Source organism: Ranitomeya imitator, chromosome 5, assembly GCF_032444005.1.
Source record: "Ranitomeya imitator isolate aRanImi1 chromosome 5, aRanImi1.pri, whole genome shotgun sequence".
NCBI lineage: Eukaryota > Metazoa > Chordata > Amphibia > Anura > Dendrobatidae > Ranitomeya > Ranitomeya imitator.
The window spans coordinates 567,390,012-567,412,077 of NC_091286.1; the positions used below are offsets into that span (position 1 = coordinate 567,390,012).

Consider the following 22,066-nt stretch of genomic DNA (forward strand, 5'->3'; position numbering starts at 1 on the left):
AGATGGACCCAATTTAAGGGATAATGTGATTAAAACTTGATTTTTATTGTAATTAATTAATATGCTCTAACAGATAAAGATTTAAATAACTTGGATGGTATTGCTGTGTAGCAATTCTTTGGGACTCCTCTATGGAATATTGCTCTCCTAAAGCAAATATATCTCCTACCTAGATTAATGGCTGCAGTCCACTAGCTAGCCTCAGTCCCTCTGATGAAGCTAGCCATGGCGAAACATGATGGGGAGATTTTGAGTGAATTTTAATCCGCTCTAGTGGTCTTGCAACTGACCTGTATATTTGTTCTGGGGAAAGCTATTCTAGCTAGTGGACGGCAGCCAATTATCTAGGGTGGAGACATGTTAGCTTGAGAAGAGTGATATCCCATAGATAAGTCCTAAAGGAATGCTACACGGCAATACCACCTAAATTATGTTAATTTATCTGTTAGAACATATTAATTACAAGAAAAGTCAAGTTTTATAATAATAATAATAATAATTTTTATTTATATAGCGCCAACATATTCCGCAGCGCTTTACAAATTATAGAAGGGACTTGTACAGACAATAGACATTACAGCATAACAGAAATACAGTTCAAAACAGATACCAGGAGGAATGAGGGCCCTGCTCGCAAGCTTACAAACTATGAGGAAAAGGGGAGACACGAGAGGTGGATGGTAACAATTGCTTTAGTTATTCGGACCGGCCATAGTGTAAGGCTCGGGTGTTCATGTAAAGCTGCATGAACCAGTTAACTGCCTAAGTATGTAGCAGTACTGCATAAAGTGAATGAGAACATAATGCGAGGATCCTGATTTTTTTTTTTTTTTTTAAATAGGCCACACAGGGATCGTTAGGTTAATGCATTGAGGCGGTAGGCCAGTCTGAACAAATGCGTTTTTAGGGTACGCTTAAAGCTGTGGGGATTGGGGATTAATCGTATTAACCTGGGTAGTGCATTCCAAAGAATCGGCGCAGCACGTGTAAAGTCTTGGAGACGGGAGTGGGAGGTTCTGATTATTGAGGATGCTAACCTAAGGTCATTGGCGGAGCGGAGGGCACGGGTAGGGTGGTAGACTGAGACCAGAGAGGAGATGTAGGGAGGTGCTGAGCCATGGAGTGCTTTGTGGATGAGGGTACTAGTTTTGTACTGGATTCTGGAGTGGATGGGTAGCCAGTGTAATGACTGGCACAAGGTAGAGGCATCGGTGTAACGGTTGGTGAGCAATATGATCCTGGCAGCAGCATTCAGGACAGATTGGAGCGGGGAAAGTTTGGTAAGAGGGAGGCCGATTAGAAGAGAGTTACAATAGTTTTAATGACATTATCCCTTAAGTTGGGTTCATTTACCCTCTAAGGGTTTGTGTCCACGGTCCGTAATCACAGCGATTTGGACGGAGCGGAAAACCCGCACCGCCCCTTCTGTATGCACGGTGATTCCAAATGTGTTCATTGAACACATCCAGAATCACCACACCCCATACATAGGGCCCTGTGATTTACCTTGCGGCGATGGTGCGTCGCCGCAAGGTAAACAGACATGCTGCGGTCTAAAAAGACGCGCCGCATGTCCGTTAATGCAGGGCCGCCGGATGCGTGTTCGCACGCTTAGTGGGGATGGGATTTCATAAAATCCCCTCCACTATGCTGTAACATCTGGACGCTGCGGATTGAACGCTGCGGCTGTACGCAGCATTCAATCCGCAGCTAATTCGGATGTAATACTGAACGTGGACACATGCCATAAGGCTATGGCCCCACTATCATTATTTGGTCAGTATTTTAACTCAGTGTTTCTATTACACTTTTCCTCTGATTGTTCATCTCCTGGTTTTGGCTTACAAATACTGATAGTGTGACTGTAGCCTTCACACTAAACGATATTGCTAGCGATCTGTGACGTTGCAGCGTCCTGGCTAGCGATATCGTTCAGTTTGACACGCAGCAGCGATCAGAATCCTGCTGTGATGTCGTTGGTCGGAGCTAGAAGGCCAGAACTTTATTTGGTCGCTGGCTCTCCCGCTGACATCGCTGAATCGGCGTGTGTGACACCGATTCAGCGATGTCTTCACTGGTAACCAGGGTAAACATCGGGTTACTAAGCGCAGGGCTGCGCTTAGTAACCCGATGTTTACCCTGGTTACCATCCTAAAAGTAAAACGCTTCATACTTACCTTCCGCTGTCTGTCCTCCGGCGCTCTGCTTCTCTGTACTCACTGTGAGCACAGCGGCCGGAAAGCAGAGCGGTGACGTCACCGCTGTGCTTTCCGGCCGCTGTGCTCACAGCCAGTGCAGAGAAGCAGAGCGCCGAGGACAGACAGCGGTAGGTAAGTATGAAGCGTTTGTTTTTTTTACTTTTAGGATGGTAACCAGGGTAAACATCGGGTTACTAAGCGCGGCCCTGCGCTTAGTAACCCGATGTTTATCCTGGTTACCGCCATCGTTGGTCACTGGAGAGCTGTCTGTGTGACAGCTCTCCAGCGACAAACAGTGACGCTGCAGCGATCCGGATCGTTGTCTGGATCGCTGCAGCGTCGTTTAGTCTGAAGGTACCTTAAATGTGCACATTGCTCACTGTCACGCCTTAGTAATCTGAAGTCACAGATAGTGTGTGTAGATAAGAACCCTTTCACTCTGAATTTATAGTAATAAAGCATCTTCTCCTTGGTGCAGTGCCCACATTTGTGTCCTTCCTGCGTGAAGTGGAATCTCCTTATGAAGTCCATGATTATGTCCGAGCATATCTTGGGGACACCCCTGAAGCTAAAGATTTCTCCAAGCAATTTTTGGAGCGTCGAAATAAGCAAAAAACTGTTCAGCAGAAACCTCCGCAGGTAACACATGTAAGTAATTGAGGATTGGTGAAGAGTTCAGTGGTGGGGCCACACATTGAGATCTTATATCCTCTTATTTAGTGTCTTTATAAGGAGGATACTTAAAAATGACCCCGTTATACCCTAATTACACTACTGGAGCGGACACAACCTGGGCCTCCACCACTGCACATATTTCAGCTGTGCTAGCACGCGTGGCTCATTTTATTTGATCCCCAGTTGGTGCGTTACATGAAGGCCATGATCTTGAACACCTGCTGTTCTGTATTTTTTCAGGATTCGGGATGGGCGTTGTATCAGACAAGTCAGAGTAATTCACAACAGACAACACTAGAAACTGCACAAAGCGCTGGACGCAAGAAAAAGAAACAGAAGATGGTTCGGGCAGATCCCAGTCTGCTAGGTGGGGCTATATACTGTATTCTAAGCATGTGTCTCCATATACCCTCCGTATCCCACAAGCCTTGGTTGTCTTATCCTTATGTGAAGCAAGTGGGCGTTTAACCCGTGACATTCCCATCAATCAGCAGAATGAAGGGGCAAAGCCTGCAATACCAGGCACCAATGCATGTACAAAACTTGCCCCTGTGCCGGGATAAATAATGTAGGGCCCCCTTTGTACTGCTGATGGATAGGACAAGTTTGTGCTAGACCCTTAGCAGTCGTGACTTGTATTTTTCTCTATTCTTCTTTAAACCCCTCTTCTTTAGGGCTCATGCAGACGAGCTTGTTATACGGATATGGAAAAATCTGTTCAAATTTCCTTTTTTGTTCATGTGAAATAACAGCATGTGCTATACTTTTACATATTTAGGATGTGACATTCAATAATTAAATTCGGGTCTCATACGAATCATTTATCTTGCATCAAATTGTTACAGATACATTGCCATTATTAACAGAGAAGCTGTATTTGATGATGCGTGTAAACGGTTGATGTACAAATAAAATACGGAAACACTGACCAGATAATAATGGCAACAAAGATGAAAATTGTCCAAGTTTTCTGGCTGAAAAACGGATGAGTTTTCCTGTGGCTCGTCTGACTAGGCCTTTAGGAAGATTTACACGACCATATCATGGTTGTATTCTATTTCTTCCCGACCTTATCTCTCCTGACCAACGCTAATAGCATCATATACTGTATGCCCTTTATGCTGTGAGTTTGGGTCTCAAGACTTGTGGTCATACCAGGAATTATAGTGCAGAACCCCACGACACATGTTTAAATAGGTAATAAAGTTTTTTTTATAAGTTAGCATATCAAATAGATAGGATGGCCAACGTTTCAGTCTGTCCCTCCCATACCCTGATCACTCTGTCCAGCCCATGTACCTGCTATAAACCATAGGACATGGACCGTGATCAACTTCTGGAACAGACCGAAAAGTTGTTCATCATTTCTATTTCCACGTGCTGATTCATCATCAAAACTTTAATTGAATATTTAGTTAAGTGCTGGGGTGTTTCGTACTATTGTTTGAAGGAACGTCTCCTACTTCACAACATCACTGTTTCGTAGCTACAGAGGGCCAACCATAAATGTGGTTGGATCAGGAATTATGGCTACAATACTATCATGTGAATTAGCCGATATCAATATTTTCTTGTTTCTTCTTTTACAATGTTTTGATCTGTGTTTTTTCTTTCAGGATTTTCTGTTAATGCTTCCTCTGAGAGGTTGAACATGGGAGAAATAGAGACTTTAGAAGATTACTGATTATTGTGGTGGGGTAGGGGTAATCCGTCCCCCTCCCCTACCTCTGCATCAATGGGAGGGGGAAAGCTGAACATATGACTCCACCTACCCCAGAACACACTCCCCGTGCCCTGCTGGGATCTTCATAGGGCGACCTCCCCCAGAGCATCGAGATCAAGACGATTCAAGGACAACTATCCCCTCTACTATCCTAGATATTCATGGGCATGGTGGAGGGGCCACTCTGGGGGTTGGAGAGTGGGTCATGGGGAAATATTTTTTGTTTTCCATCACAGTACTGTCCGGTCTCGTTTCAGAGGCTTACACAGTCTGTTACTTTTTCCACCGTTATTAGGTGGAGAGAGGAGGCTTTTTGGTTGGACTTTGCACCTCCCCTCACTGCTATCTTGGGGTTCAGTTCTCTGGATTTCAGAGTAATGGCAACATAAGCGTTTGTGGAGCTTTTGTAAGTGTGGACGGTGAATAGGGATCCTTTGCACTAATGGAGTGGTCACACTGCAGAGGTAACAATGGCTTCACTCTTCCATCTCGTGTCCACTTCCCACACCTTATCACAAGTACCTTAAGTGAATTTTGTGTTTCTGCAGGTGGGAGCAGAGGTTCTTAAGACTACTCTAATGAAAGATATAGTCAACTTTTAGTTTGCTGCAAGACATATCCACACTTTGGTGCTGTTGAGTTATTGTGTGCCTGCTCCCCCTGCATTGTTCTATCCTCTGTGGATAGGATGAAACGCACTTATGTTTACACGGCTCCTGGACCACTGTAAGGTTTTGCCCCAGTGTGCAGTGATTTGGGTTGATGCCAGGTCTGACCTTAATAAAGCGCTGGTTGTGTTATAACACATTTCTGATTTGGATGCCTTATTTCTTTGTGAACGTCATGTGGGTGCAGAGGAGCGTCGCATTCATTCATACGTTTGCTATAGTCTTCCTCCATCATCTAAGAATGGCCAGGAGATGGACAATCAAGCATAATCAGCTGCCACCAAAAAGTGATCACAAGGCTTTTATCAGATGAGGCCTCGTCAGGAGCCATGTTTGGTCCTCTGGTTTCCTGCTAATGCTGAGTGTCTTGTTAATGAAGACTACTAGCCTTCTGCTCTAGGCGAGAAGATGCTGCTCAGGAGAGCAATTCTGCAGTGGTGGAAACAAAATTATAACACGGTCTTTTTCATTATATTGTTGGGGTCATTACATGAACAAATGGTTCCTGAGACAAAATCGTATTAAAGCCTAATTTATTTTACAATTTATCACTGAAAAGTTGCTATCTATTTTCCTGCTCAGATTTCGTTGCACTCTGTGAGCTCGCTAATGTCTTATCCATGAAGAAGAAAGAAGTAATGGCTGAAACGTGATCTGGGTATACTTGGTGACACATTTATTCATAGGCATATAACCAATGGGAAAATTAATTTTGTGTTGTTACAAACACTTTGCCTGGTAAAGTACCGTACAGAAATGATGAGCTTAATTTAGGAGAATCGTGAAATGTTCACCAGAAAGTTGAAATATAGACACTCTTCAAAAATAAAGGTTTCATTTGATGTGATTATCATTCTCCATATGTGCAAAATACTATAATAAAAGGTTCTGCGGTCCCAGGCTAACAAATGAGGTCATGTGATACATCTTGTTTTGCATCATATTTAGATATGTCACCATTTTCATTCAAGATTTCTGCGTTCTGTCCTGACCAGGTTGTGCTCTGTACGAGTTTAGGTACCAACCTTGAGTTCAGATCTTGAGAGAATTGTCCTAAGGGCTTATTCACATGACTATGTAGCATCTGTATCTTTTTTTTCTTATATGGCTGAAAATACAATACCACCGGTGTGACTTGACACCTGAATGAACAGTATTGTATTATACTATGCCTATGATGCTTTCAGTTTGGTTCAGGATTATGGCGACGGGGTCAGGAATTGCAGCTTTATTACGCATGAGATAATGCAGAGGCTACAAGGTCATGTAAAGAAGTCCTTCTCACAACTCCCATGTCCTGAATTCTTGGTTGGGATCTAAACTGATAGGAATGAGAAAATAGGGCCTCTATACGGTCCAGACATCTGAATTTATCCCAAGACAATTTTCACATGCTTTTAGTAAAAACAGAGGCCAGTAGCCTCCGTTTGAGCTCCGTCTTCATATCCACACGGTGGACGGGTGCAGGAACTGCTGCAGTCTTTTGCACACTGGGCTTCTGTCTATATGGAGAATAACCCACGTTAAATGGCAAGTGAGTTAATACCGGGTTTGTGCCCTGGGCGTTGAGCACACGGTACAGCACAGTGAACACAAGCTATGGATGGATTCACATATCCATCTTTCATGTTTCATGCCTGGACGGTTAGGTTTAGGACAGGAGACCCACAGTCTGTACAGGAATCAGTCTTGGGCTGTATTTAGCTTGCAAAAGATTGTCTACGTTGGATGGGCTTCCATCCCATTGATGTAGACAACTGTTCTTCGTCTTTTAGTGATCACACTTCATTTCCACCATAAATGAGACAGAATGGTCCTAACTGCTTTAGCTTTCTAAAGTCTTTCTTGTAACTTGGTACTTGTCAGAGGTGGATGATTTTTTTTTTTTTTTTGGGTGGTTTAGAACAGGAATGTTGATGGGTGGTACTGGTCCCTGACGTGATTGAGTAGGAGGGCTATGAGGGGAGTGAGAGGTGTCTGGGGTGTGTGTGCGCCTTCTCTCTTGATCCTCAGCTAAACATTTCCATCCTCTCTGGACAGAGACACCTTTGTTAACCCAGAAGCTGCAAGGTCTCCATAACGTCTCACCTCTCACACTTTACATCTTCCCGGCAGTAGATAAACATGTCTTGCTTGGGGACCCCACAACTCGTGCTGCTCCTGCTTTTTACGGGAATTCTTCTCCCTGCGTTCCTCACAGGTAATATTAAGGGGCGACTTAACTTACTAGGTGAAAGCGTTGGTTATGGACCTGTAGCTGACTAGGTCTTTTCTGGTGTCAACAGCACCAGAAGTTGCTGGGATTACCAGTGTATTACGAAATGATTTGTTGCAATTTTTTTTTCTAGGATGAGGTATATTTTGGTCATGATACACATGTAATTTATCAGATATATTCCATAAATATGTATATATAATCATATGTGTATATATACATATATATATATATATATATATATATATATATATAATATACATACACATATACTTTTATCCCTGTTGTCTACCTATGTGTTACACATTTCTGCTTTTCTGTAAATAAGTTGATGTAAGATTTGTGGTGGACACAGGGCTGGGTCTGCACAGGTCTCTACGAGTGGACAAGGTGCCTTTTGTGTAAGATAACAGGGCGCCTTTCATGCAGCCACTGGCCATTCGCCCGTTGTGACCACTAACTTGAAGCTGACGCCGGCCATGGGTCTGACCAATGGCCTTTATGCTTGTATACATTTACTAAGATGTATTATTAACCCTACATATGCTGAACATGCTTGGAATGTGCCACATTTTAGGTTATATGGTAATAAGAGAATTCACATCGGTATATATCCAGTTTGGGGTAAAACAACAACAACAAAAAATTAGCAAGTTGGTGTCATACTTGAGACAGATGGCTTCGCCCAATGAAGCATTGTGACTAATGTGCTGCTTCCACCGTATATCTTCACACGGGTGTGTAAAGGCACATATTGCCTCATTAACAAGTGCAGTCAGCAGATTTGTCATTACAAAGTACAAACCGTGTTCTGTCAGAAATGCAACATAGAAGGAGAGCACTAAAATCACTCTAGCCATGCCATATGGATAACTAATAGTGATGAGTGAACGTGCTGGGATAAGGGGTTATCCGAGCATGCTCATGTGCTAATAGAATGACTTTGTGCTCGAAAAATATGTTTGAGTCCCTGCGGCTACATGTCTCACAGCTGTTAGACATCCACAACACATGCAAGGATGCCTAACAAACAGGCCATCCCTGCATGTGTTGCAACTAACAGCCACAAGACATGCAGCCGCGGGGGCTAGAAAATATTTTTCTAGCACAAAAATCCAGAGCAGGGACTAAACATATTTTTCGAGCACGAAGTTACTCAATTAGCACATGAACATGCTTGGATAACCCCTTATCCCAGCACGTACACTATTAGTTATCCATATAGCATGGCTTGAGTGATTTTAGTGCTGTCCTTCTACTTTGCATTTCTGACGGAATACAGCACATCAGTCACTCGGTTAGGCCTCTTTCACATTTCAGACGTACCGACGGACGTTGTGTAAATTCGGCACAATGTGGGCAGCGGACGCAGTGTTTCAACGCGTCCGCTGCCCACTGTAAAGTCCCACATGCGCGGTCGGAAATGCAGGACACGACATTCGAAAAAACGTTCCCTTGAACGTTTTTTCGAACCGATGGTCCGCCAATTACCGACGCATCCAGTGCACGACGTATGGATTGTGTGTCCATACGTCGCGATGCGTCGGTAATACAAGTCTATGTGCAAAAAACGCATCCTGCGGGCAACTTTGCAGGATGCGTTTTTTGCACAGAACGACGCATTGCAACGTCTTCAAAAAGACAGAAGTGTGAAAGTAGCCTTACAGCATGTCCGCTCATCACTAATAGCTAAGGGTTGGCATAGATGGAGAATTTACACCCGAACCAACCAGTATTCAGTAGATCTATAGATCCTGTATGTTACTTGTTTCTCCAAACATCCCTATCTGAGGTGACCACTTCAGTTCCCTAGATGTGAACAGTTCATAGATATTAAAGATCATGTTGCTTATGGCCAGCTTAATATTTTTAAGAATGGTATTAAGAACATTAAGGCCAAATTACTAAAATGCTTTATAAGGGTCGTTTATAGTACATGACTCTTGCCGTTATATGACCACTATCAAGCTACCTATTTCAATTGGCGGTCATTTAATGATCTGTTTGGATAGGCAGATCTCATCCCCTATGTGCACAGAGCAATCAGTGATAGATCGTTCTGTGTCTGTACACTCTCATACAAGGTCCATCTGCTATGGAGAATGTTTTTTTTTTTTTCATCCAGGAGATAATTTTACCCAACAAACAAGCCTTTCACTTTGTCGTTGGGTGACTGGCTGCCAGTTTACTCTGCACAATATCTGGAAACGAGCATTCCTGTTAATCTTCCAGTATAAATGGACCCATACTGGGGGTAGCCAGTGGCCATCGGTTCAGCACTAATCGGTAGCTACAAGTCTCTGAAGACCCCAATATGTTATTCTTTGATTCCATCAGGGCCAGGCTTGCACATGTGAAATGGTTCTTGACCAAGTGGCATTGTTTTATAGAATATCAATGAAATGTTATCCAAGAATTGTCGCAAAGAGCAATAACCATTTTTCTCTCGTATTACACTAATGTTTTCCAAAAGTGAAGTGTAAAGCAGAAATGCGCTTTGTTCCAGGTTCCTATGTAAAGCCATTTTGCAAAGACCGTTGCAAATTGTGTGTGTAAAGGACTTCAGTGGGAAAGAGACCAGACTATAAAGGATGGTGTATGAGATTTATTGGAAACGCAGCATGCCCACACATGCTATCCAATGGACAAGATCACATTTAGCTTTTTCTCCAATTCATCTAGTTGATCAATTAGGGCACTATACACGCTGATTTATGCCATATTACAGCTGTACAATTTTGAGGTTTAGGGAGACCGTTACATTTGTGTAAATGAGCCTGAAATGCAGCAGCTTGCAAAGTGGCAAGTGTGAACGTGCATGAGATGTGTGCCAGCTACAAAGCTGTTTTGTCAGTCTGCTACTACTATAAGGGGATTTTACATTTTTTGCATTAGTGTGCTAACCTGGTTTTTCACAGATGGCACTCAGACCTATAATAGTGCATGGGGTCGTTCACATGCCCATGATTTTTCGCAAAAAAGTTCCATGCAAAATTAGTGAGACCTGTCCGATATTGATCAGAGTATCGTAACAAAAGCGGCAGTACAAGTCAATGGGTCCGTGAAAAAAATCGGACAGTGCTAGGATGTCATGTGTGTGCTCCCTGTTTTTCATGGAACGATAAGAAAAGATAGAAACTAGGTTTTTGTTTGATTCTCATTCGAGGAAACTTTGGTAAAAACTGACCCAAACTCTGATTAACAAAAAAAATAAAAATCACTGTTGAAACTTTGACCTTTTTTCTTGTAGAACAAAATCACTATTGTGTGATTGAGGCCTTACTCTCTCATTGGCGTCCTCTTGTGTAGGAATTTTAATAAGTCATTTATAACTGAAGCAATCGGAGTCAGGCAGCCCAGGTCTATGAAGAGGAACATAGATGCAGGAGACCACAGTTCTACCACTTTACAAGTCGCTCGTCGGAACATTTCTAGAATGTTATGTACAGTTATGGTCACTGATGCACACAGGCGGTGAAGCTTGAGTAGATTCATGGGAAGGTACTAGTGTAATACATGGATGGGTGGAGTGCGCAATCTAGAAAAATTATCAAAATTGATTACTTAAAAAACACTTTTAGGCTTGACCTTATTATGTTTGAATATATCAGAGGTCCGTATAGATGTCTGTCGAAATGATTTCTACTAATTGTACACGAGACTAGATGGGGCATATTTTGCTTCCAGTGAAAGGAAGGTTTCAGAGCAACCTACATTTTGATTCTACTTGACTTCTGGTGAGTCCAAAGAAATCCTCACTGGGAAAGGGTGGGAGTAAGCTTTTGAGCCCCCAAATTAGTGCTCTATACAAATATAAAAATAGAACAGGCAGTACTACTTTAAAAAAATAAAAAAAAATGAAAAATTGAAGGTTTCTGTATTGACCCAAAGCACAATCATCACATTTAAACTTCAGTCCAAATCTAGACAATGGCTCAGCACTGGAGCCGAAATGTCGCCTTTGTGAAATGGGTCAATGAAGACCTCTTCATCTTTTCGTCATCATGTTTGGAGTGCTGATTGTGCTATATATTAATACTATTCTGATCTATTTGGAGCCTAGAAGGAATTTTGTGCCGAAGATTAAAAAGAAAAATGTCTTCTCATGGAGGTTCTTGTTTTCTGTGACTCCATAGAAAGATACCCGTTCTTTTTATGTTTTCTATCTTTTTAATTCTCCTTCCTACAGACATGTAACTGGAAGTCTAAAAAAATAAATAAAAGTTCCGTTTTATTCATCTAGCAGCACATGCTATTTTCGGTGTGCAAACAAGTCCGATGTAGGCCCCCGTCTGCTCGGCTGCCTGTGCAACACATTGAGGCACTGTTCATCTCAAATACTTTAATCGCCTCGCAGACTCTATTCTAAGGTCCGTAAATATTAGATTTTTACCTGTTTCAAAAAGTGGTCAACATTGACTCACCAACCAAGTCTTGTGTCAAATGTGTGAGGCGCAGTGTTCACATTTCATTTTTCCAGTAAAATTGAAAGTCATAATGTCCAGCACAGCACTGAACAATTCTAGCAACTTCAACACCGTCTCATTAACCCCTTTACCCCCAAGGGTGGTTTGCACGTTAATGACCGGGCCAATTTTTACAATTCTGACCACTGTCCCTTTATGAGGTTATAACTCTGGAACGCTTCAATGGATCCTGGTGATTCTGACATTGTTTTCTCGTGACATATTGTACTTCATGACAATGGTAAAAATTATTTGATAGTACCTGCGTTTATTTGTGAAAAAAATGGAAATTTGGCGAAAATTATGAAAATTTCGCAATTTTCCAACTTTGAATTTTTATGCAATTAAATCACAGAGATATGTCACACAAAATACTTAATAAGTAACATTTCCCACATGTCTACTTTACATCAGCACAATTTTGGAACCAAAATTTTTTTTTTGTTAGGGAGTTATAAGGGTTAAAAGTTGACCAGCAATTTCTCATTTCTACAACACCATTTTATTTTAGGGACCACATCTCATTTGAAGTCATTTTGAGGGGTCTATATGATAGAAAATACCCAAGTGTGACACCATTCTAAAAACTACACCCCTCAAGGTGCTCAAAACCATATTCAAGAAGTTTATTAACCCTTCTGGTGCTTCACAGGAATTTTTTGAATGTTTAAATAAAAATGAACATTTAACTTTTTTTCACAAAAAATTTAATTCAGCTCCAATTTGTTTTATTTTACCAAGGGTAACAGGAGAAAATGGACCCCAAACATTGTTGTACAATTTGTCCTGAGTATGCCAATACCCCACATGTGGGGGTAAACCACTGTTTGGGCGCATGGCAGAGCTCGGAAGCGAAGGAGTGCCATTTGACTTTTCAATGCAAAATTGACTGGAATTGAGATGGGACGCCATGTTTCGTTTGGAGAGCCCCTGATGTGGCTAAACATTGAAACCCCCCACAAGTGACACCATTTTGGAAATTAGACCCCCTAAGGAACTTATCTAGAGGTGTGGTGAGCACTTTGACCCAACAAGTGCTTCACAGAAGTTTATAATGTAGAACCGTAAAAATAAAAAATCATATTTTTTCACAAAAATTATCTTTTCGCCCCCAATTTTTTATTTTCCCAAGGGTAAGAGAAGAAATTGGACCCCAAAAGTTGTTGTACAATTTGTCCTGAGTACGCTGATAGCCCATATGTGGGGGTAAACCACTGTTTGGGCGGATGGGAGAGCTCGGAAGGGAAGGAGCGCCGTTTGACTTTTCAATGCAAAATTGACAGGAATTGAGATGGGACGCCATGTTGCGTTTGAAGAGCCACTGATGTGCCTAAACATTGAAACCCCCCACAAATGACACCATTTTGGAAAGTAGACCCCCTAAGGAACTTATCTAGAGGTGTGGTGAGCACTTTGACCCACCAAGTGCTTCACAGAAGTTTATAATGCAGAGCCGTAAAAATAAAACAAAATTTTTTTCCCACAAAAATTATTTTTTTAGCCCCCAGTTTTGTATTTTCCTGAGGGTAACAGGAGAAATTGGACCCCAAAATTTGTTGCCCAATTTGTCCTGAGTGCGATGATACACCATATGTGGGGGGAACCACTGTTTGGGCACATGGGAGGGCTCAGAAGGGAAGGAGTGCCATTTGGAATGAGGACTTAGATGGAATGGTCTGCAGGTGTCATTGCATTTGCAGAGCCCCTAATGTACCTAAACAGTAGAAACCTCCCACAAGTGACACCATTTTGGAAACTAGACCCCCTAAGGAACTCATCTAGATGTGTTGTGATAGCTTTGAACCCCCAAGTGTTTCACTACAGTTTGTAACGCAGAGCCGTGAAAATTAAAAAAAAAAATCTTTCCCCCCAAAATTATTTTTTAGCCCCCAGTTTTGTATTTTCCCGAGGGTAAAAGGAGAAATTCGACCCCAAAAGTTGTTGTCCAATTTGTCCTGAGTACGCTGATACCCCGTATGTTGGGGGAAACCAACGTTTGAGCGCATGGCAGAGCTCGGAAGGGAAGGAGCGCCATTTGGAATGAGGACTTAGATGGAATTTATAGGAGTTTATAACGCAGAGCCGTGAAAATAAAAAATCTTTTTTTTTCCCACAAAAAATATGTTTTAGCCCCGAGTTTTGTATTTTCCCAAGGGTAGCAGGAGAAATTGGACCCCAAAAGTTGTTGTCCTATTTGTCCTGAGTACGCTGATACCCCATATGTTGGGGTAAACCCCTGTTTGGGCACACGGGAGAGCTCGGAAGGGAAGAAGCACTGTTTTACTTTTTCAACGCAGAATTGGCTGGAATTGAGATCGGACGCCATGTCGCGTTTGGAGAGCCCCTGATGTGCCTAAACAGTGGAAACCCCCCAATTATAACTGAAACCCTAATCCAAACACATCCCTAACCCTAATCCCAACAGTAACCCTAACCACACCTCTAACCCTGACACACCCCTAACCCTAATCCCAACCCTATTCCCAACCGTAAATGTAATCTAAACCCTAACTGTAACTTTAGCCCCAACCCAAACTGTAGCCCTAGCCCTAATCCTAACTCTAGCCCTAACCCTAGCCCTAGCCCTAACCCTAGCCCTAACCCTAGCCCTAACCCTAGCCCTAACCGTAGCCCTAGCCCTAACCCTAGCCCTAACTCTAACCCTAGCCCTAATGGGACAATGGAAATAAATACATTTTTTTAATTTTTCCCTAACTAAGGGGGTGATGAAGGGGGGTTTGATTTACTTTTATAGCGGGTTTTTTAGCGGATTTTTATGATTGGCAGCCGTCACACACTGAAAGACGCTTTTTATTGCAAAAAATATTTTTTGCGTTACCACATTTTGAGAGCTATAATTTTTCTATATTTTGGTCCACAGAGTCATGTGAGGTCTTGTTTTTTGCGGGACGAGTTGATGTTTTTATTGGTAACATTTTCGGGCACGTGACATTTTTTGATCGCTTTTTATTCCGATTTTTGTGAGGCAGAATGACCAAAAACCAGCTATTCATGAATTTCTTTTGGGGGAGGCGTTTATACCGTTCCGCGTTTGGTAAAATTGATGAAGCAGTTTTATTCTTCGGGTCAGTATGATTACAGCGACACCTCATTTATATCATTTTTTTATGTTTTGGCGCTTTTATACGATAAAAACTATTTTATAGAAAAAATAATTATTTTTGCATCGCTTTATTCTCAGGACTATAACTTTTTTATTTTTTTGCTGATGATGCTGTATGGCGGCTCGTTTTTTGCGGGACAAGATGACGTTTTCAGCGGTACCATGGTTAGTTATATCTGTCTTTTTGATCGCGTGTTATTCCACTTTTTGTTCGGTGGTATGATAATAAAGCGTTGTTTTTTGCCTCTTTTTTTTTTTTTTCTTACGGTGTTTACTGAAGGGGTTAACTAGTGGGCCAGTTTTATAGGTCGGGCCGTTACGGACGCGGCGATACTAAATATGTGTACTTTTATTGTTTTTTTTTATTATTTAGATAAAGAAATGTATTTATGGGAATAATATTTTTATTTTTCATTATTTTGGAATATTTTTTTTTATTTTTTTTTACACATTTGAAATTTTTTTTTTTTAACTTTTTTACTTTGTCCCAGGGGGGACATCACAGATCAGTGATCTGACAGTTTGCACAGCACTCTGTCAGATCACTGATCTGACATGCAGCGCTGCAGCCTTCACAGTGCCTGCTCTGAGCAGGCTCTGTGAAGCCACCTCCCTCCCTGCAGGACCCGGATCCGCGGCCATCTTGGATCCGGGGCTGGAGGGAGCAGGGAGGGAGGTGAGACCCTCGCAGCAACGCGATCACATCGCGTTGCTGCGGGGGGCTCAGGGAAGCCCGCAGGGAGCCCCCTCCCTGCGCGGTGCTTCCCTGTACCGCCGGCACATCGCGATCATCTTTGATCGCGGTGTGCCGGGGGTTAATGTGCCGGGGGCGGTCCGTGACCGCTCCTGGCACATAGTGCCGGATGTCAGCTGCGATAAACAGCTGACACCCGGCCGCGATCGGCGGCGCTCCCCCCGTGAGTGCTGCCGATCGCATATGACGTACTATTGCGTCCTTGGGAAGTAAAGCCCACCCCACATGGACGCAATAGTACGTCTAATGGCAGAAAGGGGTTAATACTCACATAGCGATGCCTGTGAAATGCTTGGATCTACTGTTAGGGATCCTGTCCTGTAAAAAAAAAAAAATTACCCATTACCCTCAGATATGGGGTTAATCTGCAGGTTAATAGCGTTCTGAAGCTGACAGTGCCTGCACTTAAATCCCAGCTGCAGGAAGGAAGAGAACTTTATTCCTCTTAGCAGCCTTGGGCTTTCAGTCATAGAGGGGCGGCTTCAGTCGCCGATGGCTCAGTGCATAGTGAGCAATTCCGGCCCACCTCGATGACTGAAAGCCTGAGTCTGCCGGAGGAGATAACGTTCATTTCCTCCTGGCAGCGGGGCTTTCAGTTCAGGTGTCAGGCAGCATCAGAACGCTATTAATCTGCAGATTAACCCCATATCTGCAGGGGTTTTGTTGCATAACAAGTTCCCTTCAAGCTTCTTTTCAGTTCTAGATTCCCATATATTTCCGCAACTTAAGCTAGAAACCAGCTCATTGTCTAATACTAAACATACACATTCTATGCCAACTTCTACTGCACCTGTTACCAATCGCCTGGAAGTGCAAATTAAAAATTAAAAATTCTGATGTACTTTTCAGGACATTTTTAAATGCTCAGACACCAGGCACAAATCATATATACACGGTATCCTCATATTTATATATTCGATATATATATATTTTGCATAGGGGAACCTCTCTTCACAATAGAGACATTACACTTGGTTCACCCAATCAGACATTTTGCTACTAGAAATGTAGGAATTTTCAGTGGTACTCACTATTGGTACAGTGCTTGTCCGCTGTGTAAAAGTGAATGTTACCAGAAAATTGCCTGTTCAAAAAGTTTGTATCTTCCACCGATTTTGAAGAATATTTGGTGATGGTCTTTTAATTTTTAATCACACTCTTGCTGTTCCGTCAAGTTAATTTTATAGCCATCATCATCACATACTGAATAAAATAATGGTGGAACCAATATGTTGAGAACGCAGGGTCCACCAATCACAATAGGTCGCGGTCACAGGTCCACTCCATGTACAGTGACCTCTGCACAGGTCACAGAGCATGCCTACAGAACCTTGCTATAGATGTCGATGAACCCTAGGAGACGGTAGACCAGGGATGGTCATTTAGAGATCTGGAAAGGTGGTTGTCCATATAATCATACAGAAAATGGATTGGGAAAAATCTATCAGAAAATTGAAATGAATTATAAAAATAATTTCAATATCTGTATTTAACTTGTAATAAATGGTGGAGGTGAGGCACATGGTTAAAGGGGTTGTCAGGTCTCCATAGAAAAGTCTGGTCACTTTGAGACTGCGGACTATCAACAGTATATTATCAGCTTCTGTCGAGAAGAGCGGGTGCGATTAGTCAGCAGTCGAACTTTCCACCACTACCTTCCACATGTGAATTTGTCCCTTGTTTTCAAAAGGGTCTCCAATAACACTTTGGTAAGAGTATACCTTTGATCAATTAGCTATCGTTTGTCAGAATCGGTAAAGGAAATACTCGTTTTTCCCCCCCAGCGCCAACATGGGATATAAAATATATATGGTAATGGTTACTTTTTATATGGCTACGATGCACTAATTGTCCAAGGTATTCTGGGCCCTTTACAGCCATAACAGACAACAGTCAGAATTTACTAATTGGATATCCGAAAATGTTTTCTTAAGCTAGACAATCCCATGACTTTTTTTTTGTGATTCTTCACGTTCTTAGCAGTAAAACAGTGGTGACATTCTTGTAAATGTAGCGTTTTAACCTTCACTTTCATTTCCAGCCCAGCCGGCGCTTTATAGTTTGTTCTCGAAGTTAGGACTGTTCCTTTCCCTAACTAGGCTGCGCTGACAGCCGAGTGCCAGATCTGTCACTTGTGTGTGGAATGTGTGCGCCTATGTGTTCTGCATTCACTGCAGTCCTGCGAAGAAAGGGACATTTTTATAAAGTTAGAATATTAATATTTGGGGTTAATCTATCAGGCCATGATGGGGTTATTAAAAATACTTGTGTAAACTTCAGTGATTTTTTTTTTTATCTTATTTACTGTACAACTGAACCTTTTTTTTTTTTGGAGATGTGAAGGAACTCGGCTGGGAGGTTGTAAATTCTTAATCGATTTTATTATTGAGAAAAATAAAGTAAAGATAAATCAATATTTGCCTTCAAAACAACATCAAAGCATCAGTTCTAGGTACACTGCACCCAGTTTTTGAAGGAACTATGCAGGGAGATTGTTGGAAACATCTTGGAGAACTAACCTCCGATGTGTGGCTGTTGCTTGTACAAGTCCTACTGTCTCTTCGTGTAATCCAAGACATTTTATAATGTTGAGATTAGGGCTCTGTGGGGCTAAATCATCACTTCCAGGACTCCATGTTCTTTACTCTTAAGATAGAGCCAATGTCATTAATGACTATGTTCAGGGTCGTTCTCCTGCTGCAGAATAAATCTGGAACGAATTAGACGTCTCCCGGATGTCATTCCATAGTGGATGAGTATCTGCCTGTATTTGTCGCATTGAGGGCACCATTAATCCTGACAAGATCCCTAAACTCCATTTGATGAATGCAGTCCCAAACATTCTGGGACCGTCCACCACACTTCTGTTCCTGCAGACACTCATTATTATACCTCTGATCCAGCACTTTGCAAATCAACTGCCTTCTGATTCAGCCAAGTACGAGTCATCAGTCCAGAGCAGATGCTGACGTTTTTCTGCATCCCAGTTCCTATGTTTTTGTGCTTAGTTGAGTGGTTTGGCGTTGTCTTCATGTTGCAGGTATGGCTTTGTGGCTGCAATTCTGCCATGAAGACCATTCATGCCATACTTCTCCAAATAGTAGCTGGATTTAGCTGGGTCACACTGCCAATTCCTAACTGGTGGCACTGAAGGACATCTTCCGATTTAGAAGTAAACATCTGCTGCACGGTTTCCTTAGCTGACTACTATGTCTACGGTCCTCAACATTGTCCATTTATTGGAGCATCTTCAAAAGAACTTGACCAGCGCTTCTTCAAATTCCAGTTTGCTATAAAATATTTGCTTGGTAGAGACCTTGCTGATGCAGTATAACTACTTCATGTCCTTTTGCGGTTTACCACTATGACCTGTGACATGAAACTGTCTTCTACAACCTCACCTTTGTAGCATAGTTTGGTTGTTTCTCACGCAGTTTTATGCTTCTTACGCAGCTGTTTCAGTTAATGACTGTATGTCAATCTACATATGAAAATGTTGATCATTACAACCTGTTTGGCATATTTTGTTACTCATACACCCACATACTGTATAATCCTACAAAATCCCTGGTGTACAAGTGTAGGAATAATTCTTGCCATTTTCAAAGGCAAAAGTCACATCAAATACTGGTTTAATTTAATCTCTTTTGTTGATTCACATTTAATTTTGTTAAACTATTGACAGCAAAATTTTATAAGGCATTCTTACTTTTCAGCCTTTTTTTCCACACCTGTCTAAAACTTTTGCACAGTACTATATGTATTGTTTAAAGAGACACTGTGTTTTTTAATATTCTGTGGCGCTACAAGAAGCAGTCTTTTGCTGTCTTGCTAATGTCTTCTCTAAACAACACTGGTGGTTGTTCCAGAAAATAGTGTTTCTCCCAGAAAATGATTGGAATTACACATGTTTTGTTATACATCTGTATATTTCCTTTTTGTGTATTGAAGCAACACAAACAAAACAGACAAAAATAAGGCAAACTGGACACAATTTCGCACAAAACTCCCAAAAATGGGCCAGATAAAATTGCTGGCACCTTTCCAAACCTGTTGTTAAACAACTTTGTTTTAAGCATGTGATGCTCGTTCAAATACAAAACACATCTGTGTGTGACATACTAACCATGGAGCACAGAAAGAGGAGAAGAGAACTGTCTGAGGACTTGAGAACCACAATGCAAAGATTGAGTCCACGTCTCCCCTTTTTATCTGGTTTCAGGTGTGATTTTCATATTTCCCACACCTGTTACTTGCCACAGGGGAGTTTGAAAAAATACAATATGCTTGAAACAAAGTTGTTTACCCACTATTTTAGCAAGGTGGCAAGAATTTATGGGGGTTTTGTGTGAAATTACCGCATGTCCAATTTGCCTTTGTTTTTGTGGTGTTCCAATACACACAAACGAAATAAACGTGTATAACAAAACATGTGTAATTGCAACAATTTTCTGAGACATGTATTTTATTTTCTGGAACCATCCCTGCATATAATCTCCTGGCATGGAGTTGTTTTTTTTTTATATTCAGGGGCACAGTGTGCTTTAGTTTATTTTTATTCACGATTTGTTTTTTCCTGACGAAGGAATTAATTTCCGAAATGCGTCGTGGTATGCGCGCGTCATTAGGACCAGGTGGCACCTAAAGGTACAGATCTCCATTGTTTGTTTTTGCACTTAGCACAATGTACTTTGAGTACTGTATGGAGTTTCTGTTGACACTTGACACTGCTGCACTTTATTTGTTTCTAAAAGAGCATTTCTCCTTATTTATTGATTTAATGATATTCAATATTAATTTATGTTCTTTATTTTTCCAATGTAATTTTTTTTTCCACTTAATCTTTGGAGATTTCTAATACCCTTACTAGGAGCCCACCACATATCTCCATTATGTATTGCTTAAAATATTGTTGTGGTTTCTTTTTATCCTTGGGTCCACCATCTATAATATTGAGTATATTTGCAATTTTCATTTTTTTTTTTTTTACTTTTTTAGCTTGTATAATTTGTCCTGATACGTGCACACAATAGTATAGCTGTTGCTATTATTATTCAAATAAAGACATATATTTTAATGATATCTAATATATAAAGCTGAATGTGTGTGTATGTGTGTATGTCCGGTATTGGCATCGGCACCGTCGCAGCTATAGTCACAAAATTTTGCACAGTCACACGTCTGGACCCCGAGAGCGTCATAGGCTATGTTGTGAGGTGAAATTTTAACCCCGCGCGTTCCAATTCACCAAACAATTTTGCCCCTATCTACATAATGGGGAAAAAGTGAAAGGAAAACTGTTGGAGGCAAATTGACAGCTGCCAGATGTGAACAAGGGGGACTTAACCCCTTTCTGCCATTAGACGTACTATTCTGTCCATGTGGGGTGGGCCCTACTTCCCAAGGACGGAATAGTACGTCATAGACGATCGGCCGCGCTCACGGGGGGAGCGCGGCCGGGTGTCAGCTGCTTATCGCAGCTGACAACCGGCACTATGTGCCAGGAGCGGTCACGGACCGCCCTCGGCACATTAACCCCCGGCACACCGCGATCAAACATGATCGCGATGTGCCGGCGGTGCAGGGAAGTATCGCGCAGGGAGGGGGCGATGCTCCGGGGGTCTCCTACCTTCCTCCCTGCAGCAAGTCCCGGATCCAAGATGGCCGCGGATCCGGGTCCTGTAGGGAGGGAGGTGGCTTCACAGAGCCTGCTCAGAGCAGGCACTTGGTAACGCTGCAGCGCTCTGAGACAGATCGGTGATCTGTCAGAGTGCTGTGCAAACTGGCAGATCACCGATCTGTATTGTACCCCCCTGGGACAAAGTAAAAAAGTAAAAAAAAATTTTTAAAAGTGTGTAAAAAAAAAAAAAAAAAATCCTAAATAATGAAAAAAAACCAAAATATTATTCCCATAAATACATTTCTTTATCTAAATAAAAAAAAAAACAATAAAAGTACACATATTTAGTATCGCCGCGTCCGTAACGACCCGACCTATAAAACTGTCCCACTAGTTAACCCCTTCAGTAAACACCGTAAGAAAAAAAAAAAACGAGACAAAAAACAACGCTTTATTATCATACCGCCGAACAAAAAGTGGAATAACACGCAATCAAAAAGACATATATAAATAACCATGGTACCGCTGAAAGCGTCATCTTGTCCCGCAAAAAAACGAGCCGCCATACAGCAACATCAGCAAAAAAATAAAAAAGTTATAGGCCTCAGAATAAAGCGATGCAA

General features: G+C 41.8%; 2 protein-coding genes across 6 annotated transcripts in view; both read left to right on the forward strand.

Moving 5' to 3' along the window:
* GIGYF2 (GRB10 interacting GYF protein 2) overlaps positions 1-5,403 on the forward strand; it is a 257,367-nt gene extending 251,964 nt beyond the window's left edge. For 3 of the 5 annotated variants that reach the window (XM_069727759.1, XM_069727756.1, XM_069727757.1), the window contains 3 exons: positions 2,677-2,846; positions 3,114-3,240; positions 4,490-5,403. In XM_069727759.1, the coding sequence (XP_069583860.1) occupies positions 2,677-2,846; positions 3,114-3,240; positions 4,490-4,557 (365 nt within the window). In that variant the 3' untranslated portion in view covers positions 4,558-5,403. The remainder of the gene's footprint in view (positions 1-2,676; positions 2,847-3,113; positions 3,241-4,489) is intronic. The other 2 variants (XM_069727760.1, XM_069727758.1) reach the window with 1 other exon arrangement.
* A 1,858-nt stretch (positions 5,404-7,261) lies between these two features.
* SNORC (secondary ossification center associated regulator of chondrocyte maturation) overlaps positions 7,262-22,066 on the forward strand; it is a 140,773-nt gene continuing 125,968 nt past the window's right edge. The window contains exon 1 of the mRNA XM_069727767.1: positions 7,262-7,464. Within this exon, the coding sequence (XP_069583868.1) occupies positions 7,389-7,464 (76 nt within the window). The 5' untranslated portion in view covers positions 7,262-7,388. The remainder of the gene's footprint in view (positions 7,465-22,066) is intronic.